The 24,244-nt window shown below is 53.0% G+C and overlaps 1 protein-coding gene and 1 long non-coding RNA gene across 4 annotated transcripts in view; one reads left to right on the forward strand and one right to left on the reverse strand.

Moving 5' to 3' along the window:
• RET (ret proto-oncogene) overlaps window positions 1-24,244 on the forward strand; it is a 51,210-nt gene that overhangs the window by 8,997 nt on the left and 17,969 nt on the right. For 2 of the 3 annotated variants that reach the window (XM_072806188.1, XM_072806187.1), the window contains exons 2-8: window positions 14,004-14,270; window positions 15,067-15,354; window positions 17,510-17,754; window positions 18,938-19,133; window positions 20,428-20,627; window positions 22,686-22,944; window positions 23,654-23,779. In XM_072806188.1, the coding sequence (XP_072662289.1) occupies window positions 14,072-14,270; window positions 15,067-15,354; window positions 17,510-17,754; window positions 18,938-19,133; window positions 20,428-20,627; window positions 22,686-22,944; window positions 23,654-23,779 (1,513 nt within the window). In that variant the 5' untranslated portion in view covers window positions 14,004-14,071. The remainder of the gene's footprint in view (window positions 1-14,003; window positions 14,271-15,066; window positions 15,355-17,509; window positions 17,755-18,937; window positions 19,134-20,427; window positions 20,628-22,685; window positions 22,945-23,653; window positions 23,780-24,244) is intronic. The other variant, XM_072806189.1, reaches the window with a different exon arrangement.
• On the reverse strand, window positions 16,355-19,532 carry LOC140621184 (uncharacterized). Its single transcript, XR_012020930.1, has 5 exons — window positions 18,847-19,532; window positions 18,317-18,357; window positions 17,700-17,938; window positions 17,457-17,580; window positions 16,355-16,941 (listed from the first exon to the last, which is right to left on the reverse strand). It is a non-coding gene; the product is annotated as an uncharacterized lncRNA (long non-coding RNA).

A 24,244-nucleotide genomic window follows, 5' to 3' on the forward strand; every position in this document is an offset into this window, starting at 1 on the left:
GATATTTCATGTAAATGGACCTTTGTGTCTCTGGCATCTTTCTCTTAGCATCATATTTTCAAAGTACTTATACACTGTGGCATGTATCAGTATTTTATTTCCTTGTAAGGGTAACATTCCCTTGGATGTAAATACCACATTTATTTATCCATTCACCTACTGTTGGATATTTGGGTTGTTTCCACCTTTTAGCATGGTGAATAATGCTGCTGTGAACATTCGTGTACAGATATCTGTTTGCGTCCCTGGTTTCAGTTCTCTTAGGTATGTACTTAAGAGTGAAACTGCTGGGCCATATGGTGATTCTGTTTTATTTTTTGAGGAATTGCCAAATTGTTTTCCACAGCAGCTGCACCATCTTACATTCTCACCAGCAGTGTGTCAGAGTTCTGATTTTTGTCACATCCTCAACAACACTTGCTATTTTCTGGATTTTTGTTTTGTTTTGTTTTAATTATAGCCAGCATACTGGGTGCAGTGTATCTCATTGTACTTTTGATTTCCATTTTTCTAATGATTAGTGATGTTGAACATCTTTCACATGCTCATTGGCCATTTGCATCTTCTTTGAAGAAATACTATTCAGGCCATTTGCCCGTGTTTTAATTGGGTGAGGGTTCTTTAGGTTATTGGGTTTACCTTGCTTTATCAAACCTCCACCGGGTATTCCTGAGAAGCCCTTTTGTGTCATTAGCATTTCACTGTGTCAGTAGCATTTCTGTCACTGAGAGCCCTAGATCCCTTTTGAGGACCTGGGTTCACCTGATGTTTGGGGCAGGGGAGGGAGGTTGCTGCTGAGTCACCATAACCCCACTGGGACCCTGAGGACATTCTCAGAAGACCTGGACCCTGAGACACATTAAGCTCGAATGCCCCAGAAACAATGGCATCACAATTTGTGTGTAAGATGCCCCAGCCCAGGGATCACCCTGTGAAAGACCAGGGAAAGGAGGGGTGCCGGGAATCAGCAACCCACCCAGCCCACCTGACAAGGCAGGACTCAGCAGGGGAACTCAGGGCTGCCCTGTCTTGCTACACCTCAATCTTGACTCTAAAAATAACCAGACAGATCCGGTGTAAGTTGATTATCATAATTGTAGCTGTGTGATATCATGCTGCTGGTCTCTAGAAGCCATTTTCCTGGGACAGCAGTGTGTTCTGGGGCATTTGCTCCCCCTTGCACCCACAAGCTACAGGAGTGTTTGGCAGTGGCACAGAAGTAGGCCTTGGCTGAGGAGTAACTGGAAGGCTTAGTGGGCTCCAGGCAGATGCACCTTCAGAGTGGGAGAGGAAGAATGGAGGAGGGAGAACAGAGAACTGCTTCTGTCTGCAGGTGCTCTGTACCTGGCCTGTCCCAACCACGCTTCCAAGGAGAGGTTCCTGTCCTGGTTCACAGCTGGGAATGGACCTGGAAAGGCTGCATGCCAAGCTGGACACACAGAGAGGCCTAGTGAAGGGGTATGGGCTTGGGCCCAGCTCTGCCCTTGTCTTTCTGCTTCCATGTGTTGCACTAAAATCTCTCTCTTGGATCTAGGCTCATGTCTTTTTGCCTTATCATTGGTGGTCTAGGAAGACAATTGTGATTCTAATCCTATTCTATCCCATGGCCCAGCCCCCTTCCCCTGCACAGAGACCACCTAGGTCAAAGCCCACCCCAGTTTCTATCATGCCCACCATCCTGCCACTTGTCCCTGGTCAGGAAGTTCATTCTATAAATTCTATCACATAGACTCATATGGGAATCACAATGAAAAGGAGCCTCAGCATCAGATGCAACCTTGTCCTTATATAGATACGGAAACCATATAGATGGGGAAAGCCCTAGGTGGGCAGTGGACCCTTAGGACCTGCCGACTTCTCTGGCCCCAGGTCCATGCTATGTTGGAACCTGCCCCTCTCAGAGGCTTCCCCAGCTCTCTTCCTTACACCCTCCCAGCAGAGCAGACTCTTGGGCCTTCTTTGAGGCCTCTCACATCCCCAGAGAGAACCCAGCTTCTGCTCCAGGGATTGTGGTGGCCCTGTCGGGGCGGTGGGGGTGGGGGAGTGGGGTCTCACCTGCTATTCACTCTGACTGCACCTGTCCTGGCTTATAGTGGGGAATAGGGAGAGGAGGGAGGAGCAGGTCCAAAGCTGCAGGGAGGGAGTAAGGGGGAGCTCCCGGTGGAAGTACTGTGACATCCCAAACCTGCCTCACGTAGGAAGGAGTGTGTATTGGGGGCAAGAGGCCAGGCCTGTTCCTTGAATCCCTGAGAAAAGGGCCTTCCTTGGAGAGGGCCCTTTCTAGTTCTCTCAGACTTGACAAGGAAGCACATCCAGACCATAGGGTGGCCTTCCAGCTCCCATCGAGTTATAGCAGTCTCAGTAGGCCCTGATCTGACCAACACGCTATTGCTGGCTTGTGCAGATGCTTTGGTCCCAGTCAGCCTGTATAGGTACTACCTTCCCAAGGGCTGCCCTGACCACCCCCCAGGAGATAGGAGTCATGGGTCACCATGCATATGCAGAAACTAGACTTTGCTGATTCCACCTTTTCAAGTATTTGGTGAAAACAGTACCCAGTGGGATGGAGGGAAGGATTCCTCGAGGCTCAATTCTGTATCCAGCAGGACATGTCAGGCCCCTAGCATCGTTGGGCAGCTGCCAAGTGCCCCCTCTGAGGCCACAACCATTACTGTGTCTGTCCTTGTCAGAGAGATAATGCCTGAGCAGACTCACCATCACACTTACCTGAGCTTCACCCCATTTCATTGAAATGTTAACATATTTACACCAGGTAACTTCTAGGGCACCTGCTTTTTAGAAGAGGCTAAGGGAGGTATGGGTGGTTATTTATGATGGCATTTTCTAGCTGGTCTGGAAGCAGGTGGGTTGGTGTCCCAGGTCCTAGTGCCCTGGCTTCTCTGCACGTGTGTGCGCACATACAGCCGTCACTGAGCAGAAGGGCTTGGCGGCCACGCATACCACCCAAGGCAGGACCCTTAGCTTAAGTCTTGGCTTACCGTCTGAATGGCCTTGGGCATGGTACTTAGTCTCTCTCTGCCTCAGTTTCCCCCTCTGCAAGACAAGCATCATAATCATCCCTACTTCTGGCAGTTGTGTTAATTAAATGGAACAATGCACGGAAAGTACTTTAGAACAGAGTCTCTCGCCAAAAGTGTACTGTAGAATTCTTGCTAGTTAATGTTGCACAAAGAGTGCTGGGGGGAAGACAAAAATGAGCAGGACCATCTCTGTTCAGGAACTCAGGGTAGGTGGGGTGACACATTTGTTTAGATCTAAGTCACTGTGCCCTTCTGGGAGCATGAGGGACAGTTCCCCAAGCAGAGGCACCAGAGTCAAAGCTGGTGATGTCCTGGCCAGTCACCCCCAGACCAGGGCCAGCACACCCGGAGTCAGCTGGGGCCTCAGGGCAGGAGAGTCCAGGAGCCAAGCGGGCCTGGTGACCCACACACAGTCATCAGCAGGCCACTTGGGTGGCCAGTCTTTTTCCATCCAGGCCTTGCCCCGGGTAAGAAATTAATTGCAACCTAATTGGCAGTTTCCTTTGCATAGAAGCCGGAAGGAACTGCCAGTGAGGCTGGTGATTAACTCAGCAGCAGCTGGAAAATCACATTTGGGCAGGAGCGTCCATCATCTCAGTGAGGCTACTGCAGCTGGCCTGGACTGGTGTGGAAGTGTGGGCAGTGGTTGCGGGTGCATGCGGAATACAGCCTGGGGCCCAGGCCCCTCAGAGCAGAAAGCAGGGGCCTGTGTGCAAAGAGTGCATCTGGACTACTGGCTCCCATGCTACCCGGGCTGTAGACCTCAGTCATTGGCCTCATTCCCCCAAACTTCAACCATGCCCAGACCCCTTCCCCACTTTTGGCAGAGGTCTACGTAGGCGATACAAGCAGTGTCAGGAGCCCTGGGCCCTGACTGCACTTCCACCCGAGTGTGAGAGATGAACCTCAGCTTCTCTTTCCCGTCGTTGAATGGGGGGAGTGACGTTCCTGGCCAAGGACAAGAGCTCTGGAGAGGTGTGCAAGGAAGAGCTTTTCACAAAGGTAGTGGGGTGTGCCTGTGTGTGCAGAGTGGCATCTCTGAGGCAAGGGCTGGCTTCCAGGTCTCTCTTCCTCCATCCAGCTGCTCACCCAGGCTACCAGCCACCTTTTACAGTCAGGGCCCAACAGGACAAGTGTCCGGGGAGATAGTTCACCCCACATTGGGCTCCCTGCCCTTCCCTGCCATGAACCACACAGTGAGGACTGAGGCAGGAGGGAGGGATGTGGTGGGCCTTGAGAGCTGTGTGTGCCCCTGGCCAGGCAGGCAGGAGCCCTGGGGTCTGTGCCAGAGAGAACCTTTGGGAACAGAGCCCCAGAGCTCATCATGGGAAACTCAGGCACCCAGTATGTGCCGGGATGCCCACCTGCTCCTCCTTGTGTGATGGCCTATCCAGTTTGCCCTTGCTGTGTGCCCAGCCCACACCAGGATGGCCACCCAACCTTGTGGCCATGGTGGCACAGGCTTCCCACTGCATGCTGCTGGCAGCATTTTGGGAATGAGTGGAAGACTGGAACTGAAGCTGCACTGCTGTAATGGTGACTGATGTCCTTGTTGGGACATTAAAATAATTAAGTAATTAAGATGATTAATTTTATGTGTATTTTACCACAATTAATTGTAAAAACTGGGATTCCCTTGTATGCTTCCCAAACCTGTTATTTATAAATTTGATTTGCAAATTTGATCTGTACATTATAATCCTTTGTAAAAGCAGAACCTCCTACTGAGACAAAGCATAGAGATTGCAGAGTGAGCCCACATGCGTGTGTGTGTGTAAGTGAGCACACACATTCTGTCCACCATCTCCAGTTGGCAGTGTTCCTCAGTCACCAGTAAGTCATTTCCTGAGCAGGCATCAGAGGTTTTGTTGTCAGCCTGGTGGCTGTTTGCTCAGCACCCACCACTGGCCCCACCAAGATGGCTAGTGCACTAGAGGGCACCACATGCCCCTTATGAGTCTTATGAGCATAGGAGGAGCATCCAGGTGGCTCTTCCAGCTCATCCTGCTGCTGACTGCACCTGTGGCTCCCAGTGCCCATCAGACCCAGCCAGGGTATCTTAGCTACACCCTCTCCGTCTTCCCAAATTTGTACCATTTCCCAAAAGTCCCCAGATTCCTCTCCCTTTGTGAAACCATGTATTTATTGGTTTGCTCCTTCATTATTGCCTTCACTGGTTCACTCATTTGTCTGTTCTTTCAGCTCATATATAGTGAATTGGCTGATATACCTAGAAGGCGGGTGCTCGAGAGAGTGGGGAGGAGGTGAGTTGGGGGGAGGACAGTTGGGGCCTCATCCCTGGTAAGAAACTCTGTTTTATTCTACAAGCTATGGGCAGTTAATACAGGGCTTCAAGCAGAGAGTAACATGATCCGACTGACCCTGGTTACTCTGTACAGGTGGCCTTGGGTTAAGAGTGGGCTCAGGAAGGCCCCTTGAGCAGTGTGGCATCATCCACTTGAGGGAGGTGTGGGAGCATGGCAGCTTGCACTGGGGATGGCAGAGGGCAGTCTGTGGGCTGGTGGGAGGGGTGGGAGATGGGAGAGCTCCAGGTGAGAGTTAGGTGGGTAGTGTCCTGACTGGGGTGGGAAGATGGGAGGAGCAGGTGGGGATGGGTGGGAGGGGGAATCTGGGTCCTCCTCTAAGTGGACTAAGACAGGAGAGGCTGCAGAAAGCCATGGAGATTTACACCTAGCACTGGGAAAGCAGTCAGGGCTGGAGAACGGGGCAGTCATCAGCACAGAGGCTCATGAACACGGACCATGAATGCTCTGGGACGGGCTGCCGTTTACCAGGAGAGAACAGGAGAAAGAACAAGGAGCTTCCGACATCCAGAGGGTTGACAAGGGGGAGGAAACAAGCACAGGAGGCTGGCAGGCTGGCTTATTGTAGTACCACTGGAGAGAACACCAAAGGCAGCAGGTCCTAGAAGCAGCCAGAGAGAAGAGAGAATACCAAGTAGAACATGCAAGTAGAACGAGCACAGAGTTCTCAGAAGCAGCAACAAAAGCCAAAAAAAAAAAAAAAAAAAAAGTCCTTTGAAGGAATGAGAGATAATAACTTTCCTACAGAATTCTCTACACAGCTAAAGTACCTTCCATGAATGAGGTAGATTTAAAAAAAAATTTTTTTTAAGAAAAGGCAAGAGAAACCCAAGCCCCAAGTTCATGTTCAAAATGAGTAGGGTGAGGTGGAAGGTGGGGACCCAGGAGAGGCAGCAGTGTTGCTAAGTGTCCGGTAAAGTTGGCTGTGGGTTCATGGATGTTTGCTGTGGGATTTGCTTTCACTGTAAATGTTCTGCATGATGCATTTATGTGTATCAAACGTTCCACTAGAATAAAGAGGAAACATGGGGCACCTGGGTGGCTTAGCTTAAGTGGTTGAGCTCAGCCACAGCCACGGAAGGTTGACCTTCCGCTCAGGTCACAATCCCAAAGCCCAGGGATCATGCCCCGTATCGAGCTTCCTGCTCAGCAAGGAGCCTGCTTCTTCCTCTGCCCTTCACCTTGCTCTTGTGCTCTCTTACACTCTCTCAAATAAATAAATAAAATCTTTAAAAAAAAAAAGACAGAAAATGTGAATGTGATTGAAGGGGCCATGGTGTGGACAGGCCACATCCTGAGAGGGTACTAGTGCTCAGCACTGGGGCTGGGTCTGAAGGGACTCGCACAGGGACAGCTGGCCTGTAAAGGGAGGGGCTGCCCCTGGGGAGAACCTGGAGGGGTCTGTTTCCCATTCCTAGCGAAGATGATGGCATTAGGAAATCGTCTGTTAAGGAGATTCTGCTGGGTTATAATAAAACTGTCATCTACACGATCTGGTGCTCATCAAAGGCAGGAGCCAGGGCTGTCCAGCCAGTGGATTCTGCAGGAGAGGCCTGCCCTGCACACAGATGTAGGCACTGCCACTAACCCCACCCAGTTCTAAGAGCACACCATTACTGTACTTTTCTTTCTTAGGAGTCCTGAATTCCAGTTTCCATACTACCATCCTGGATCATTTTTAGTTGTTGGGGGCTCTCTGCCTTTCCCTGGCAGGGTGACTGCGTGCCCCAGTGAGTGATCACCAGTGCTCATAGCAGCTGGGAAGACAGGCCTGAGCTGGGGTGAGAGACCAGGAGCACCTGTCCAGGAAGCACATGCCCAGATCTGGACTGTCGTGGTCAGAGGGCAGCGCATGTACCACGGAAGGTGGCAGCAAAAGCAGAGGCTCCTCAGGCGAGCTGTGTGTGGCCCCAATAGCTGGCCAGGACCATGGAGAGCTGGCAAAGATGAGCCCACAGTCAGGACTAGGCTTTGCTATACTACTCTACACTAAGTGAGCCAAAGGATGTGTGTGTTGAGTTTGTAACCATGTGTGTGTGAGAATGAGTGTGTGTATGAGAGATGTGTGTATCAGTGTCAGCTCACCAAGGTTGCAGCATTCACTCAGCAAGTGAAACAGGAGAGGTTAACATAACTTTCTAAGCTGTGTTGAGAGAATAAGAGTAGGTGTAGGAGAGCTCTGTGGGCCACCTCAGGCTGAGGGCACCCAGGGAAGGTGGGTGATCCCACCCCGGCTGGGATCAGAGCCTGCTGGCAGAGCTGGGTAGCCACTTACTGCTCATGGAGAAGTTAGCTGGGTTGCTTGGGCCAGAGGCTGGCCTGCAGCCTCAGGGCGGGCTGGAGACAACCCTCCAGGGCACAGGGGAGCCAAGGCTGTGGATGGGTACTCAGGAGTGTTTGTGGGAAGATGATCACCAGACTCAGGTGTGGGCTGTGCAGGCACCAAGGGACCGTGTGCTTTGGGCAGGTGAACGGGGTGGAGCACACGGAATGTCCCTACACCTCTCTGATGCTGGCTCTCCCTAGGCAGCAGGAGCCAGAAAAAGCAAGGTAAAACAGCCAGAAGCAGGAGCACAGCCCTTGACCATCTGCAGTGTCCTCAGCATCCTGCTCACTGCAAAGGGAGGTGCTCAGAGTCTAGCGTGGGCATGAGGATGTGTGTGCAAGCGCATGTGCCCTTGTGAAGTGTTGAATGAAAGAGAGGGAGGGAAGGGGGTGTGGGCCTGCTTCCATTTGTACCCAAATACAAATAATTTAAATCTGCAAACCAAATGGGGAGCATTGCAAACTACCTTTCCAGGCTACAAAATGGTACAAGGTAAAGGCACACCATGGCTGGGGCTGTACTAAATGTAGCCATCGGAACCCACCTGGCAGACACTGTGGTGGGTTTGCTTGTGAAGGAGATGTCGGGGGAGGGGGGAGAAGAGGGCCTGGTCAGAGCAGGATAGCACTTGGTCCCTGCTGAATGTGATTTCCACACCTTTTCCCTGTCAGGGTCGGGCAGAGTGGGAGCCGATGGGGTCTCTCTGAACGTGAGCAGTGATGTGAGCCTTGGGCAGGTGTGCCATGAGCGGCATGGGACCCATCATCCTGTGTGAGGAAGGGCCAGCTCCTCACCCCTCAGCATAGTGCTGTGCAGCAGGGGCCACCTGAGCAGCCAGAACCATGGGCTGCAGTATTCAGGCAGAAACGTTAGATGAGGTATGAGGGAGGATCCTGGCACAACGTGGCATTCAGGGATGAAAGGTATGGGTAGGGAAGGCCTTGCAAATCTTGCTGTGTTGACCTACCCAAAAGGCCAGAGAGGCAGTTCTCAGCAGAGGCAGGTCTGAGCCCACAGGCCAGGCAGCCCTTCCTGGCAGAAAGGGCCAGCAGCAAGCCTCCTGGTGGGCTGACTGACTCCAGTGTCTGATGCCCACTGCCACTTTGTTAGCCATTGTACCAAACCCCGAGATTCTTACCTCCCAGCCACAGTGTTCCAAACTGTGAAATGGGGTAGTAAAGGGATCTACACACAGCAGCTGTGAATCTGAAGTATGAGTTCTGTGGAGTACATACCTATGCAAAGGTGAGGCCTGCTTGTACCTGCCCTGTCTGCTCCTCTCCCAGCATGCCCTTCTCTGATTTGCAGCTGGAGAAACTGAGACACAGTGGAGGCTGGCACACTGTGAAAATGAACACCAGTGGCCCATCCCAGGCTCTCCTCATCCACTTGCCAGGAGTGGCTGCATCATTCATGGGGCCCAGTGTAGAATGAAGATCCAGACCCTTTGTTCTAGAATTGTGACGAATTTCAAAACAGTGACATCAGGGCATTAATCCCTTTGGGCCTGCCCAGGCTGTGCCCACCTGAAGCCGGCCCTGCACCCTCCTCCTCAGTTTCCTGCCTTGGACCATGTGTTTTTCCATCTAGAAGTGTCTGTGACATACCGGAGCATTAAGGGAGCTATACCCAGCTACAGGGACCACCTGGGAGGTATTTTAAGTACATGTAAGTCTGTTTCTGCTCACAATCATTGCCCGACCCACAAACCCCTTTTGGCAGCAATCGCCTGGGCCCCACATGGATCCTGTAGGGCTGGGCTCTGTGAGAGAGAGCAAGCAGGGCCCATTCTCTCCTGGACATGTGGTCTGCATGGGTGGAACTGTACCAGCTCGGGGGTGGGGAGCTCTGGGAGCTGGGATCTCCTGCCTCCTAGCCCCTGTACCACTGTACAGTCAAAGAGGCTCCCCCAGAAGGGAGCCCTGTTCTGGGGCTGCTCCTATCTACCCAGCAGGGTAGGACACTCTGGGTAGAGTATCCCCCTGACCAGACCTGTCTGCTGTCCTCCAGCCCCCAGGTATCACCAGAGCCACCTGAGAAACCCTCCCCACAGTGGCTCCAAGAACAGCCAAGTTTTACTCAGTTCTATTCTGCTGACCAGGGCCAGGAATGTGTGTCCTGAGAGAAGGTGCTGGCAGAGACTGTGTTGCCTCCTCAAGATGTAAGCTCTGTGGATATGCAGAGTCCCCTCGCTGGTCCTCTGGGGGCAAGAGCACAGACCTCACCTCTCTCCCTGGACCAGTCAGGCACACTAAGACACAGGCTCTGGAAGACACAGGCTGCCTGGTCTATGTCCAGTCTTATGGACTGGTAGCACTCCTTGCAGCGCTGGGAATTGAGGCACAATGGCAGCATCTCGGATCATTAAGGGTTGGTTCGTGCCCTTCTGCCAGGGTAGGGGCAGCATTCGTCTGGGCTGACCTCCCTCCTTACCTGGTATTGACCTAGTATTGGTGTCACAAGTCCAGGCTGCCCCTGGCCACCACCCCGTAAGACCACTGGGAGTCAGTCTTTCCTCCTTTTTGTGCCCAGAAATGCCAAGCTGCCCAGAGAGTTGGTGGGTCATTAGGACTGTCTTCCCCTCGAGTTGATATTCTTGACTTGCAGTAAGGCTTAATCACCGCTCAAGGCTTTATAGGGGAGTAAAGCCTGTCCCAGCAGGCAGGGCTACCTCAGTGGGGGCCCAGGCATGGTCAGCTGGGGATCAAGAGCATGGCCGCTGTGGGGGCCCAGGGAGCTGAGTGTGCTGGTGAAGGATGTGCCTCTTTGAAAAGACTGCATTACAAATTCCAGTTCTCTTGCTGTCTTATGTGCATACCCTTGAGCAAATAAACTTTCTTTCTGCCTCATTGTCTGTGTTTGCGAAGCAGTGGTCCTGACACTGTCTGTCTGGAGCTGTGGAGAGATGGAAGGTCAACATGTATGCATGGAGGATTAGCCTTGTCCTGTGTTGCCTCCCAGAGCCATCCAGCCAGGTTGTGCTCAGCCTACACTCCACCTTTGAGAGGCAGCAGCAGCCTGCAGGGGGCCAGCATCTTCAGAAGGTTGTGGGGGGAAGAGAGTCATTCTTTCTGTCCGTGGGACAGTGAATATCACCTTCCCTAACACCCCCTGCCCCAGCCCTCACTTTGAGCTCCTGCTGGATGCTCTGACTTGTGGAACCTTCATGGAATGTTGGATGGCAAGGAAGCCTAGCTGGCTGCTGCTCATGATCCAGTCCCCTGTTGTGGAGCAGCAGTGCTGTGCGTGGCTCTGATTCCCCTTCTGAACCTGCCTTCCAGGACTTGGCCATGCTGGAATGCTGCCATGGGTTGGGAGCCCCTATAATATCAGAGAGACTGGATGGCCCCGCTGAGGAGCACAAGCCAGGAGTCACCCTGCTAGGCAGCACAGAGCAGGCTCTGGCACACTCCTGGTGGGAAGTGGCTGCCAAGCCCCATCTGGGACTCCTCTACCACTGTCCCCTCCCTGTGGGTGGCTCCTCACACACAGGGAGCATTTCTGTCTTTGTCTGAGCCATGACTTGATGAGTCAGTAGGGTCCCCTTTAGGGCTCCACTCTGTGAGGTGTGTGAATGCCTCTCATGGGACATGCAAGCCTCTGGGAAGGATCCTACCTGTGCAGGGACCCTCCAAGGACCTATCAGCCATGGCCCATCACTCAGCTCAGCCTTGTGCTCGTGTCTTCAGCTGCCCTTCAGCAGGAGCAGCAAGAAGCCAGCAGCCATTACAGCTCTCTGAGCTGCCCTCCTGTCCCTGTTATCTGGCAGCCACTGAATCCCAAGGAGGTCAGCCCTGAGTGCATCTGAGAACCTGTGTCCTCTTGGCCAGTGGGGAGGATGTGGGGAGATTCAGGTGGCATTCAAGCTAGCTCCTGCCCATAGTGTCTGCTGGTGAGACCCCAGGGTGGGGGAAGCATGGTCTCAACACTCCCTCCCCAGTGTGACTTCATGGCGCTCCATAAGTTGCCTCCCCCTTGAATGGCAGCCAATGTGACACTTTGGAGTAGATCCTCCCCCCAAGAAACCTTAGCTCAGAGCACAGGGCAGGCTCCTTGGAGGGCCTCTCTGAACTGCACCCACAGGGACCAAGTAATTCTAGGTCCCACTCCAAAAAGACCTCTCCTAGAGAAGGGCTTTCCAAAGGTCTGAAAGGCCACTCTATGAATGTTGTCGTGCCTCCACCCCACTTCTCTCCATCTCTGTGGTTAGTGTGGGGTTAGTGCCTTTGGCTCTGGCCAGAGCATCTATCTCCCTTCTCTCCCTTTCTCCCTCTCTTCTCTCTCTCCTTCTTTTCCTCGCTTCCTTCTCCCTCTCTCCCTCTCCCTCTTGCTCCTTCCCAGTCCAGGCCTGTCTGGCAGGGAGCAGGTGGGGCCAAATGCACGCTTCCCCCCAAGTTGGTACTCGCAGCCTTGGCTGCCTTTTGAAGTCATCCTGGAAAACATTCCACAGTGCAGGCAGCCTTCCTGTTTGCTTATTGTTTTATCATGTCTGGGGACCTGGAAAGGGCTTACCTGGTGTCTTCACCTGATTCCACTTGGCACTTGATTCCCCATACCCAAATGTGTCCTTGGGGACCCAAGCGGTGCTGGGAGTGTCCTCTGTTGGTGCAAACTGGCCTGGCTGCTAACCCCAACAGCTATGAGAAGAGTGGGGTCTAGGTAGAAACAAGTTTATTGAAAAGATAAATTGGCTACACGAGAGCAAATCCACAAGTAGTTCTAATGTTTGCATTGTGTATTGGGTACTTTCTATGCATTATAGAGTATTTGCAGGGTTTTAGTGGTTTTCAAGCATTGTTCGTCTATTTATCCTAATTGGAAATTCTATTTTTAAAAACCTTTTAATATGAGAAATGTTGAACTTACACAAAGTCAGCAGAGTAGTGAGGTCCTACATGAGCTAACCCAGCAAGGCCATGGTCAACATCCTCTCCCTTGAGGCAACCATGGCTCTCTCTACCCACAGTCCCTTGGTGATCGGGTTTTTAGGGAAAATGTACCTGAGTTGAAATGCACAACTCTTAGCTGTACATTGTCAGCTAAGACCCACACTGCTATCAGGACATGGGACCTACATTCCCCAGAATGTTCCTTCCTGCCCTTTCCAGCCCTTTGCCTCCTCCCACCCCTAAAAGGTAGACAGTCTACTTTCTGTTACCTAAAATTAGTTAGAATCATGCCATGTGTATTCTTTTGTGCCTGGCTTCTTCTCTTTGGCGTGATGTCTTACAGATCTTTCCAGGTTGTTGTGTGTATCAGTAGTTCACCTTTTTTTATTGCTGCATAGGATTCCGTGGTGTGAAAACTACACTTTGCATATCCACTGACCTGCTGAAGGGCATCTGGGCTGTTGCCAGTTCTTGACTGTGTGAATAACCCTGCCATTTGTGAATAGGTCATTTAATGGACATATGTTTTCATTTCTCTTGGATAAATTCAGTGGGATTTCTGGGTCAAACGGTAGGAGTGTTTAACTTTAGATAAAGATTTGTTTCTCTTATAAAGCGCCCGGGTCCAGGGACACCTAGGTGGCCCAGTTGATCAAGTGTCTGGCTCTTGGTTTTGGCTCAGGTTATGATCTCATAGGTGATGAGATCAAGCCCGACTACAGGCTCCAAGCACAGTGGGGAAAACTGCTTGAAGATTCTCTCTCTGCCCCTCCCCCAATATGCATACACTTGCATGTGCACGCTGTCTCTCTAAAATAAATAAACCTTATAAATGAATGAATGAATAAGGTGTCCTGGTTCATTTTAGGTGACTGTTGCCTGCCCTGCTTGTCTGGCATCCTCGTGTACACTTGAAAACCTTGGGTTCAGGTGATTTGGTGAGAAACCAGGGTAAACTCCCAGCTTTTATCAAACTTGGGTAATTGAGAATGATTTTATAGTGGTTTTATACTGCCTCCTCCTCTCTTTATCTATTTTACAGCAATCCACTTGCAGCTTGTGTTTAGCTACACAGATAGTTGTGTGTTGATGTTAGGATTATAGGTAAGAAAGTCCTATGAAGATCAGAATTTTATTTATTTCTGTATTTATGTATGAAAGTCTTTAATTCTATAAATTCTGGAGGCTGAGATCTCTTTCTTATAATTTCAGAATGAGGAGACTCCTAACTTACACACAGTTTTGCTTATAAACTATTACTTATGCTAGATTGGAATTTTAGTTAGTAAAACTTTTGGTCCATAGAGAACCTTTTATCAAAGTGTGAACTAAAGCTGCTAGAGAGTGCTGGTCTGCCTGGGAGGTCTGCTCTGGATATTGTCATCACCACTCCCTCCCTCACATGCTTCCCTGCTTTCTGCAGCTCCACTGGGACTCTACTTCTCCAGGGATGCTTATTGGGAGAAGCTGTATGTGGACCAGCCATCTGGCATGCCCCTGCTCTATGTCCATGCCCTGCGGGACATCCCCGAGGAGGTGCCTAGCTTCCGCCTAGGCCAGCACCTTTACGGCATCGCCTACCGTGCAAGGCTGCATGAGAACGACTGGATCCGCATCGAGGAGGACACAGGCCTTCTCTACCTTAACCGGAGCCTGGATCACAGCACCTGGGAGAAGCTCAGCATCCGCAGTAAGGGAGCTGCCTGACCCCACCCTGTCTTCTTCTCTCACAGCCCACATCACACCCACACTGAGGCTCGGGAAGGTGGCTCCTGTGTGATCCCTGCTGTGTAAGAGTGAAGGGTGAGGTGCAAACATAGGGGAGTGGCCGCTACCCTGGGGCTGAGAGAGAGGACCCAGGAAGAGTCCTTATCACTCTAGCAGAGATCCAGACCTTGTTGGAGAAAGAGCCTCCATGATGGAGTTTGCTGGAAATTCCCCCCTCCAGGTGCTGGGAAAGTCTGTCCTCTGTCTATGGGTGTGTCTCTGCAGTGGCGCCGATGAGGAAAGCCCTTGGGGAGGGTTGGGGAGGGTGAAGACCCCCCCACCCATGCAGTACATGTGCACCATGCAAAGTAGAAACCAGCCTGGCAAAGCTCTCCACCTGCTATTAGACCCAGGACTCAGGGCACCCCTCTGAGGGGGCAATGATGCAGTAGAGGCTGGTGGGGAGAAATAGGAGGAATAGTAGACCCCAGTGCTCAGAGCACCTGAGGGAGTGGTATTTGAGCTGAACCTGAATGACAAGAGAGGCAGGCCTGTGAGGCACCCTAGGCAGAGGGAGCAGAACCATGGGACCATGAGCAGAGACAGGCATCTGGTCTAGGGCAGCTCAGGGCAGGCAGGAGGTGGCCAGGCAGCGTAGAGAGCCCAGTGGAGCCCTGTGGACAAGGGTGAGGACTGGACTTTCCACCAGCCCTGGAGCTCCTGCCCCCTCCCCTGCTGGTATGGTGATGCCCCACCAGGCCTGACTTCTCTGTCTACAGATGGCGGCTTCCCTGTGCTCACCATCTACGTCCAGGTCTTCCTGTCATCTGCATCCCTGCGTGAGGGCGAGTGCCAGTGGCCAGGCTGTGCCCGTGTGTACTTCTCCTTCATTAACACCTCCTTCCCAGCTTGTGGTTCCCTCAAACCCCGGGAGCTCTGCTTCCCTGAGACTGGTGTCTCCTTCCGCATTCGAGAGAACAGGCCTCCCGGCACCTTCCACCAATTCCGTCTGCTGCCCATGCAGTTCCTCTGCCCCAACATCAGCGTGTCCTACAAGCTCCTAGAAGGTGAGTGCTGACCTCGCAGAGTGACCCTTGGTGCTGCTGTATGCCAGGTATGGCACCACCAGCTCTTGACAGCCATCTGGTGTACTCTGCACCACCACACCACCCTTTCATTTAATATCCCAGAAATATTTCTTGTGTGCCTGTCATGAACCAAGTACCGTTCTAAGGGCTAAAGATGTGACCGTGAACAAAATAAGTCACAATCTTGCCTCCCTAGAGCCTCCATTACCCCTGGGAAGTGGAGGCCATGCTCATGCCAAGGCAATGGAGGTGATCTCTGGAACATGCTAGTTGGGAAGTAAACTTCCAGGAATGTGGAGTGGTGGAGACTGTGGTCCTCTGTGCCCTGGCTGGGAAAGGGAGCACTGGAGCCAAGGTGGGAGGGTACCAGGGAAGCTGTGCTAGCCCCTTTGATCGCTGTGGTGGGGCCACTTTGTGGCTGGACTGGGGAGAGTAGAGGCACATGAAGATACAGAAGTTCCTGAGGATTTCCCCTTGAGGGACTGGGGAGTCATGGAAGGCTTATAGGGGGTGGCACTGACAAGACCTGACTTACCCCTAAAGGATTATTCCAGCTGCTATGCTAGGAATGATTCGATATGGGCAGGGGAGGGTGGAAGCAGGGTTACTACCTGAGAAATCCCTAAGCAACAGAATGAAGACTGGAAGAAGGGTGGAAGCCACAGAGCAGCGAGAAGCAGGTGGCTTCTGGGCATGTTTTGAAGGAAGATCCAGCATGATTCCTTGATGAGTTGGATGTGGGTGTTAAGGGAAAGAGGGGAGTCAGTGTGGTTCCAGGATTCCACCTGAGCAGCTGCAAGGGCAGCCAACTTGGCCACAAGATGGCCCTGGGGAGGCTGGCCAAGGTGAGAGCAGGCAGTAGATCCCCAGGGAGTTGAGAGAAGCCACCTGAACAGATCCATGACAGGAGGCACCATCGAAATATCCAAAGCAAGAAGGTGGGACACAGAAGGCACACTGCTAGTTAGGGGGACGTGGATTCACACCAGGTTTAATTGCATACACACGGCAATGATGTTAAAGCAGATCTCAGTAAGGTAAGGAAAGGAGCCAGCCACTCCCCCAGCCTCCTTCCATTTGCCCTGCAGCTGGGCTAAATGTCTTTGTGCAAGGTTGTCAGCCACACATCAGGTTTAGCAGGCTGCCCTTCCTCATGAAGATTACATAATTAAATTTTGTTGAGCATGTGTTTTGTAACCATAAACAACAGAGAGAAACATATGATAAGCATTTCCCAGGTGTAATTCATATATAATATGTGGCTCTGACGTGAGGGACCGAGGGATGCTTGTTCTCCCATGCAGTGGAGCTGACGTAACCCTCCATGCTTGGCTGTGAGGGTGGTCAGTGTGGACCTTCAAGCCCTCAGCATTTCCCCCTTTTTCCTGAAGGATGAGTTATTCCTGAAGGATGAATTTCAGGACAGGCTTGGGTTGAAGAGTGTGCTATCATGACTGGTCCTCCCCTCACCAGGTTGTGGGAAGATACACGAATCACTGACCATATGGCAATGCCTAGTGAGGAGCAGGCATGCTCCTTCATCTATTCTGTCTTCTGGTGAGGAAACTGAGGCACAGAGAGGCGGAACAACCAGTCGGGGATCACACAGCCAGGAGGTGTAAAGTGGGGGTACAAAGAAGGCAATTGGAAGTATTTGTGTGTTAACTTCCAGTCACACACTAAAAGTCCACCATGTTTGTTTTCAGATGGTGGAATAGTGGCTTTATTTCTCTTGTTCTCTAAAATGAGCACATACTAGTTCCGTAATTTAAAAATCTCCTGTTTTTTTTTTTCAAAAGCCAGCCAGTGCTAGGAGCTGTATGTCTGGGCCCACAGCCTGGTTGAGCTAGTGTTCCCCCTCCCCCATCAGTATGGAGGTGGGGAAACTGGCAGGCACAGGAAAGCTCATTAGTGCACAGCATCACTGCATACAGGTGCTTGGAGCTCTGTGCCCCTCCCCTAATCTGGAGCCCCGGAGGAGGAGCTCAGGGCAGGGCTGGCATGGTCCCCAACCTGGACCCGCAGAGCCCCCCTCCCCTGCGGCCACTCCTGGCGGGCCCAGAAAAAGACAGCTAGCTCACCCTGATTCCTGGAGGGAAGTCATGTTGGGGTTCCTGGTCTGCTTGGTGTGTAGGTGAGAATCTGCCCTTCCGTTGCGCCCCGGACAGCCTGGAGGTGAGCACACGCTGGGCCCTGGACCGTGAGCTGCGGGAGAAGTATGAGCTGGTGGCCGCGTGCACCGTGCGCGTCGGTGCGCGTAAAGAGGAGGTGGTGATGGTGCCCTTCCCCGTGACCGTGTATGACGAGGACGACTCGGCGCCCACCTTCCTCGGGGGCTTCGACACTGCCAGCGCCGTGGTGGAGTTCAAGAGGAAGGAGGTGCCTGTCTGCCACGCCTGTGCTTGTGTCTTGTCTGTCGTCCATCTGTGGGGTATCTGCCACTCCGTCCACCATTTATTCTTGATCCGTTCAGGTGTCCGTCTCGCCATCGCCACGTGGCTGACCATCCTTCCAGATATGTGTCTTTCATTTGTCGGCCCAGGGCTTTCTTGGGGCTTTCTGCCTGTCTCGAGGGTAGCAGAGGAGAGGGGAGGTCAGCCCAGCTGCCTATGACGAGTGTCCGGGGACCCTGGATGCCTAGCATGTGCCTGACCAGGCTGTCAAGGCCAAGCGCTTGCGTCAGGTACCGGGGCGCACCTGTGCCGCTGCCGGTAGGCACAGCGGTGCTACCCGCGGCGGGGAGAGGACAGTTGCCCAGGAGGGCACTCCCTTCCACGGCTGTCAGCCCTCACTGGAGGTCTGAGATCTCCCAGCACGGCTCCGCCCACCTCGGCCTGCCCGGGCGCTGGTCCTCACTGGTGGAGCGTGACTGCCACCTGCTGGGCCTTGGGCGTCCTGCAGCCGGCCGGCGAGGGGCACAATGGGAGATGGGTGTTCTTACCTGCCTCTCCACGCACCCCGGGTGCTGGTTTGGTGGATGGGCTGGCGGGAGGAAAGCACAGCTCATTGGTAAAGACCCCATAAGCTTGAAAGGGCTTGCCTTGGGGTGACAACAGAGTCTAGTTAGCAGTGAAAGCAAATATGCCCTGTGACTGCTCTGAACTTTTCTTGTGATCCCCTCCAGCCTGGTATATGGAAGGTATTTGGAAGAGAACATTCTGGTGTACACCGGGGCTTGACTCTGGTTCTGCCAACTATCTCAATGTGACAGAGAGCTAACCCCACCCTGGGTGGCCTGGCTTACTGTTCTCCTAAGGGACCTGGTAAAGCCTGTCAGCAGAGCACCTGGACATCTGCTTTAAAAGTCTCTTCCTACCGGAAGTCTGTAGATGCCTATCACACCTGTTGCACAGGTGAGGCACAGTGGCCTAGGGATGGTGACTGGGCCAGACTTGCAAGGGACCCCACGGGAACTCTAACACAGGTCAGTCTGTTGTTAGAGTTGGCTCTGATTACATACGCTTGGCCCACCTGTGGGGCATGTGCCCTTCTGAAGTCTCAGGCTCCAGGGTCTCTGAGGGGTCCCTCTCACCAGCTCTGACTGGCATCCTGTTGTCTGCAGGGCACTGTGGTGGCCACAATACATGTCTTTGACGCGGACGTGGTACCAGCATCTGGGGAGCTCCTGAGGCGATACACAAGTACACTACTCCCTGGGGATGCCTGGGCCCTCCAGACATTTCGTGTGGAACACTCACCCAACGAGACCTTGGTCCAGGCCAACGGCAGCTTTGTGCGGGCAACTGTGCATGACTACAGTAAGAGGGGCCAGGCATGGCCTGGCTGGGCCCCCTAGGGAACTGGCAGTCCACTCTTCCAACAGCACCCTACACACACAGACACTTGTCCTGGCCCTCTGAGCCCCAGGCTACAGATCCTTCCACCCTACCCAGCCCTTCATTGTCTCTACTGGGCTCATCTTGGCCACATTGGTGGGTTTTTACAGGCTTTCTTCTCTCCTTGAGCTGCCTCCTGGCAGATGGACTTCCCCATGCTGACTGTGCCAGGGCTCACTGCCCACTACAAACATATACATCATTGCCTGAGGCCTTCCTCTGGCCTCTGCTTTGTGGGCCCCCAAGGTGCCTAAGTGCTTGGGGATTATTTCTCCCTTGTCCCCATAGCTCTCTACTAGTAGGTTAGTATATAATGGCAGCTCTGTGTGCTTGAGTCAGAGGATTCCACAAAGATTGTCCTATCTGGTTTCTGGAATGTACCACAGAACTAAGCTCCAGGGGTGCATGGTGCTCACCTGCAGGTTGGGGCACCTTCATCAGCTGCCTTGCCTCCTCCACCCTGCTGCCCATATTTTTCTAGAATCACCTTCCAAATACCCAACTTGCACTTGAATCCTTGTTTTGAGATCTGCTTCTGAGGGATCCCAGAATCGCTGGTACCATTACCCCTTTGTGCCTGGACCTATCCTGTTTGTTTCTCATCCTCTCCACCCCCATTGAGCCTTTGAAAGTCTCCTGCCCTGTACAAGGGAAGATGTTATCCCTGCCCAGGCTCACTCATTGTATACAGCATGTGTACGAAAACCTCCCCGCCCCTATCCTTCTGTCTCTGCAAAACTAGGACCATAGCCATGGCATATAGCAGGTGCAGAAACGTGCAGGCTCCAGGCTCTGGAGGAATGGAGGCCAGTATAGTCTTCCCGGGGCCTCAGTGGTGGTAGATCTTTATCTTGTGTATGCCTATACCCCACACATACATACTCCATGTATACATGCACACATGTAGACCCTATACACAACACACACAGACACCCCACCACACATGTACCTACATACCATACTTATGTACAGGTTACCTCCCAGCTATGAAGGGTTCTCTTGGCTTCCAGCTCAGCACAGGGCCAACATTTAAACAGTGGTTCTAACTTAACACCACCTGCCAAGTCTGTTATCCACACAGCATAAGTGTGAAAGTCTGTTTGCACACATGGGTGTGCATGCCAGGCATGTGGCTGGGAGGAGGCCCGCAGTGGCATGGAGCAGTGGTCCTAGGCCTGCAGCAATTAGGGAGTCATCAGTGTGCTCCCACCCACAGGGCTGGTTCTCAACCGGAGCCTCCCCATCTCGGAGAGCCGCTCCCTGCAGCTGGCCGTTCTGGTCAATGACTCGGACTTCCAGGGTCCCGGGGAGGGCATCCTCTTGCTCCACTTCAACGTGACGGTGCTGCCTGTCAGCCTGCACTTACCCAGCGCCTACACCTTCACTGTGAGCAGACGGGCCCGCCGCTTTGCCCAGGTGAGCCTGCAGCCCGATGCCTGGCCTGGGAAGAGGCCTGCAGGGGCAGAGGACCCCCAATGGGAGGGCACTCTGTTTAACAGATTGCAAGCAGGGCTGGGGTTGAGAGATCCTCCTTCCCTGGAGTGAGTACACAGAGTGGCCCAGGGGGAGCCATGGGCACAGGTCTGGGGAAGCTGGACCATGGCGGAGTTGGTAGAGTCCTGGGCAGGGGTGGTGGTCACCAGGGGTCTCCTTTTTGCCCTCTTCCATTCTTATCTTTAAAACGTGTTTTGTCCTAACATAAGAGCAATGCCAGCTAGATCTACATATGGTAGACTTAAATCTTCCTGGTAAATTATTAACCAGAAAGTGGTTTGTAAAAATACGGGCCTCATGTGGCTCCTTATGTTCAAAACCAAATTTTCATTAATGGAATTTGCACATCTGTAAATGCAGGCAGTAAGCAGTGGCGCCCTCTGCGGGGAAAGGCTGGGAACACTTCCACTTTACCTGCTGCAAGTGCGTTTACTAGAGTCTATCTTGTGTTTGTCGTTGGAAAACAATTAGAAGTGGAAAAAACATAAAGTAATAAGTATCCATTAAAGAAGACAAGGGACGGAGAGGACTGATCCCTTCTCACCATGTCAGCTAGTGCTTATCATTTTGGTACAGTTCTTTCTAGAATATTTCTCTTAAGGACTTTTGTAATTTTACTTGGAATTGCAGCATGCATATGACTTTCTGCTCCTTCCTGATGGAGTGGCTTCAGACACATCCCCTTCAGAAGGTCCTGCTTAGGGCTATTTCCAGTTGTTCCTGTCTCTGTGGTTGGTTCCCGTGCCCCCTCCAGCCCTGACAGCTACCCAGGTCCAAAACACAAAGGACCCCACCCTTGGACATGTCCCAGCTCCCTGACCTGCCATCCAAGGTCTTTTATGGAGGCAGAGGTCAAGAATGGTGAGAGGTGGCAAGGCAGAGGGGCCCGAAGGGTCTCCAAGGAGCTACGGAATGGGAACAAGCACTGCAGAAGACGTGTACTCCAACACACTCAAAAGATCATAGGGACCTGAGTCCCAATGTAGCCTCACCCTCACTGTGATCTTTCACCCCCTCTCCAGGCTTTATGATTGTAAATTGAGGATAGTGGCCTGGGCAATTTGGAGGACCACATGGGGGAGTGGAAGCCAGCACATTTTATATGGGGATGTGCTGGGACAGCCACCATCCAAGAGGTGGTTTTGCTGTGGAGTCAGGCTTGGGTATAGAGGAGCATGGCTCTGCCCTGGGCCTGAGCAAGGCTGAGCAGGGACCTGCTAAGTGGCTGCAAGCAGAGCCTCCCCCTGCCCCACCCCTGCCCTCTGCCCCCCAGCCTTAACTAGTCAGAGTCTGGGTTTAAGCCTCTGAAACTCTCATTCTAACTCAAGTGGCCAAAGGATAGAAAGGAGAGTTTCAGCTGCCCAGCTCCAGGACCCAGCAATGGTACTACCAGCCTAGCATCCCCAGGAGAAGCATTTTGTCTTTCCCAGGGCTTCCAGCCACAGTCCCAGGAAGGCCCCCTGGAGCTGTAGGACAGGCAACTATGGTACATGAATCATGTGGCCCCCAGTGCAGTGCTCTCACTGCCCCGGCAGGTAGCCTGGGTAGGGGGTGGAGCACCCCAGCCACTTGGAGTAAGGATGGCAGTTGGTGGTCTCCAGAACAAATGTGGCCTGGCCAGGAGAGGGGAGGGGAGGGGAGGAAGAGGGACCCACTCGGCCTCCATGTCAAAACAAGTGAGTGAATAAAGAATGAGCTGGAGAAGGGGCATCGTTGAGGCAGTCTCTAAACCAAACCTCAGTGCCTGTGTCCTTTCACCTCTGGCTCCCAGGAGCAGGGGTGGGTGGTGGTGTGATGGACGGAACCAGGGCCAGGCAAGTGGATGGGTCTGCCAGTTCCAGGGGCATGGAATACAGGGACTTGTCATTCCTGGACCTGGTAGGGGACTGTTCAGGTTTCAGGCTGCCCAGAAACCCCTCCGGCCACCATCACAGGCCAGTGCACCACCCAACTGAGGCATTCCCTGTGCCCCATGCCTAGATTGGGAAAGTCTGTGTGGAAAACTGCCAGGAGTTCAGTGGCATCCACGTGCAGTACAAGCTGCAGCTCTCCAGCACCAACTGTAGCGTCCTGGGGGTGGTCACGTCAGCCGAGGACACCACAGGGACCCTGTACGTGAATGACACGGAAGCCCTGCAGCGGCTCGATTGTTCTCAACTCCAGTACACAGTGGTGGCTGCCGACCGGCCAACCCGCAGGCAGACCCAGGCCCCGCTGGTCGTCACCGTGGAGGGGACATGTGAGTGCCAGGGCCCATGGAGGGTCGGGACAGGCAGGGTGTGGTAAAACTACGGGCTTTTCACACACAGAAGGGGCCAGGCCTGTCCCCCTTCGCCTATTGGTAACGTCCCTGAGACTGCCTGAGTATCCTTCCCTATAAAGTGAGAATAACAGTGCACCCTGCATAGCCAGGCTGGGAGGATAAAACAGTGTAGCCCAGAGTGACCGCATAGTAGATGGTCACTACTCCCCATCACCACCGCCCATGCATTCTGTACATGCACTTGCTTTAGGGCTGCCTTATAAAATACAAGACCCTGGTTAAATTTAACCTTCAGGTAAGGAACAAGCAATTTTTTGTTGTATGTCCTATGTAACCTTTGCAGAGTCTCTTAGAAGGCAGACTTCTAAGTATGTCCATGCGGTATTAGAGACACAGTTACACAAAGTGAGTATTCAGTGTTTATCTGAAATTCAGGTTTAACTGGCGTGTGTGTTTTTGGCTGAGTCTAGCCACTAGCTACCGCACATCCTCCCTCCATACTTACCCCACCTTGCCATGACTGCGGTCCCAGCCCTCTTCTTCAAGGGGCCCCATCACTGACCTGTGTCCTAGTGCTAAGGCACTCCTGCCCTTCTGGGCTCACCCATGAGAAAGGGTGCCCCTGGATGCTGGCTGGACACTGGGTCCAGGCCAGCCCCCTCTGACCAGTTTCTGCCACCTGCAGATGTGGCTGAGGAGCCAGGCTGCCCCCTGTCCTGTGCAGTCAGCAAGAGACGGCCTGAGTGTGAAGAGTGCGGCGGCCTGGGCTCTCTGACGGGCAAGTGCGAGTGGAGACAGGGAGATGGCAAAGGTAGGCCCCACACAGAGCCAGGCCTATGGCCAGGCAGTCGAGAGGGGTAATGGTGGCTGAGTGGAAATGGGGTCCTTGTGGGCCTGCTGGCTGCTGTGATGGCCCTCCCTTCTGCACCTCTGTTGTCCAGAGCCCTGTCCCCACTTGTAGTTCCTGATGCAAGGAGAGGGTGGGCGTGAGTGCAGAGTATGAGCAGCACAAGGACATTCAGGCTCTTCATCATTGTGGGACCACAGGGCCCTTTGGGTTTGGGAATGTCTGAGCCAAAGTTGGGATGTGCAGAAGACAGGCTCTAGCTGGAAGGCCCCAGGCCAGGCCATGTGGCCCCAGGCAGTAAGACTGGTACATAGACAGCAGCCAGGTCCACACTGTGCCCTCCACAAGGATCCCACTTATGGAATCTCTGCTCCAGCCTCAGTTTGCTCCTCTGGAGGGGTCAGGGTTGGCCAGGGAGGCCCTGGGATG

Source organism: Canis lupus, chromosome 29 (genome assembly GCF_048164855.1).
Source record: "Canis lupus baileyi chromosome 29, mCanLup2.hap1, whole genome shotgun sequence".
Taxonomy (NCBI): domain Eukaryota; kingdom Metazoa; phylum Chordata; class Mammalia; order Carnivora; family Canidae; genus Canis; species Canis lupus.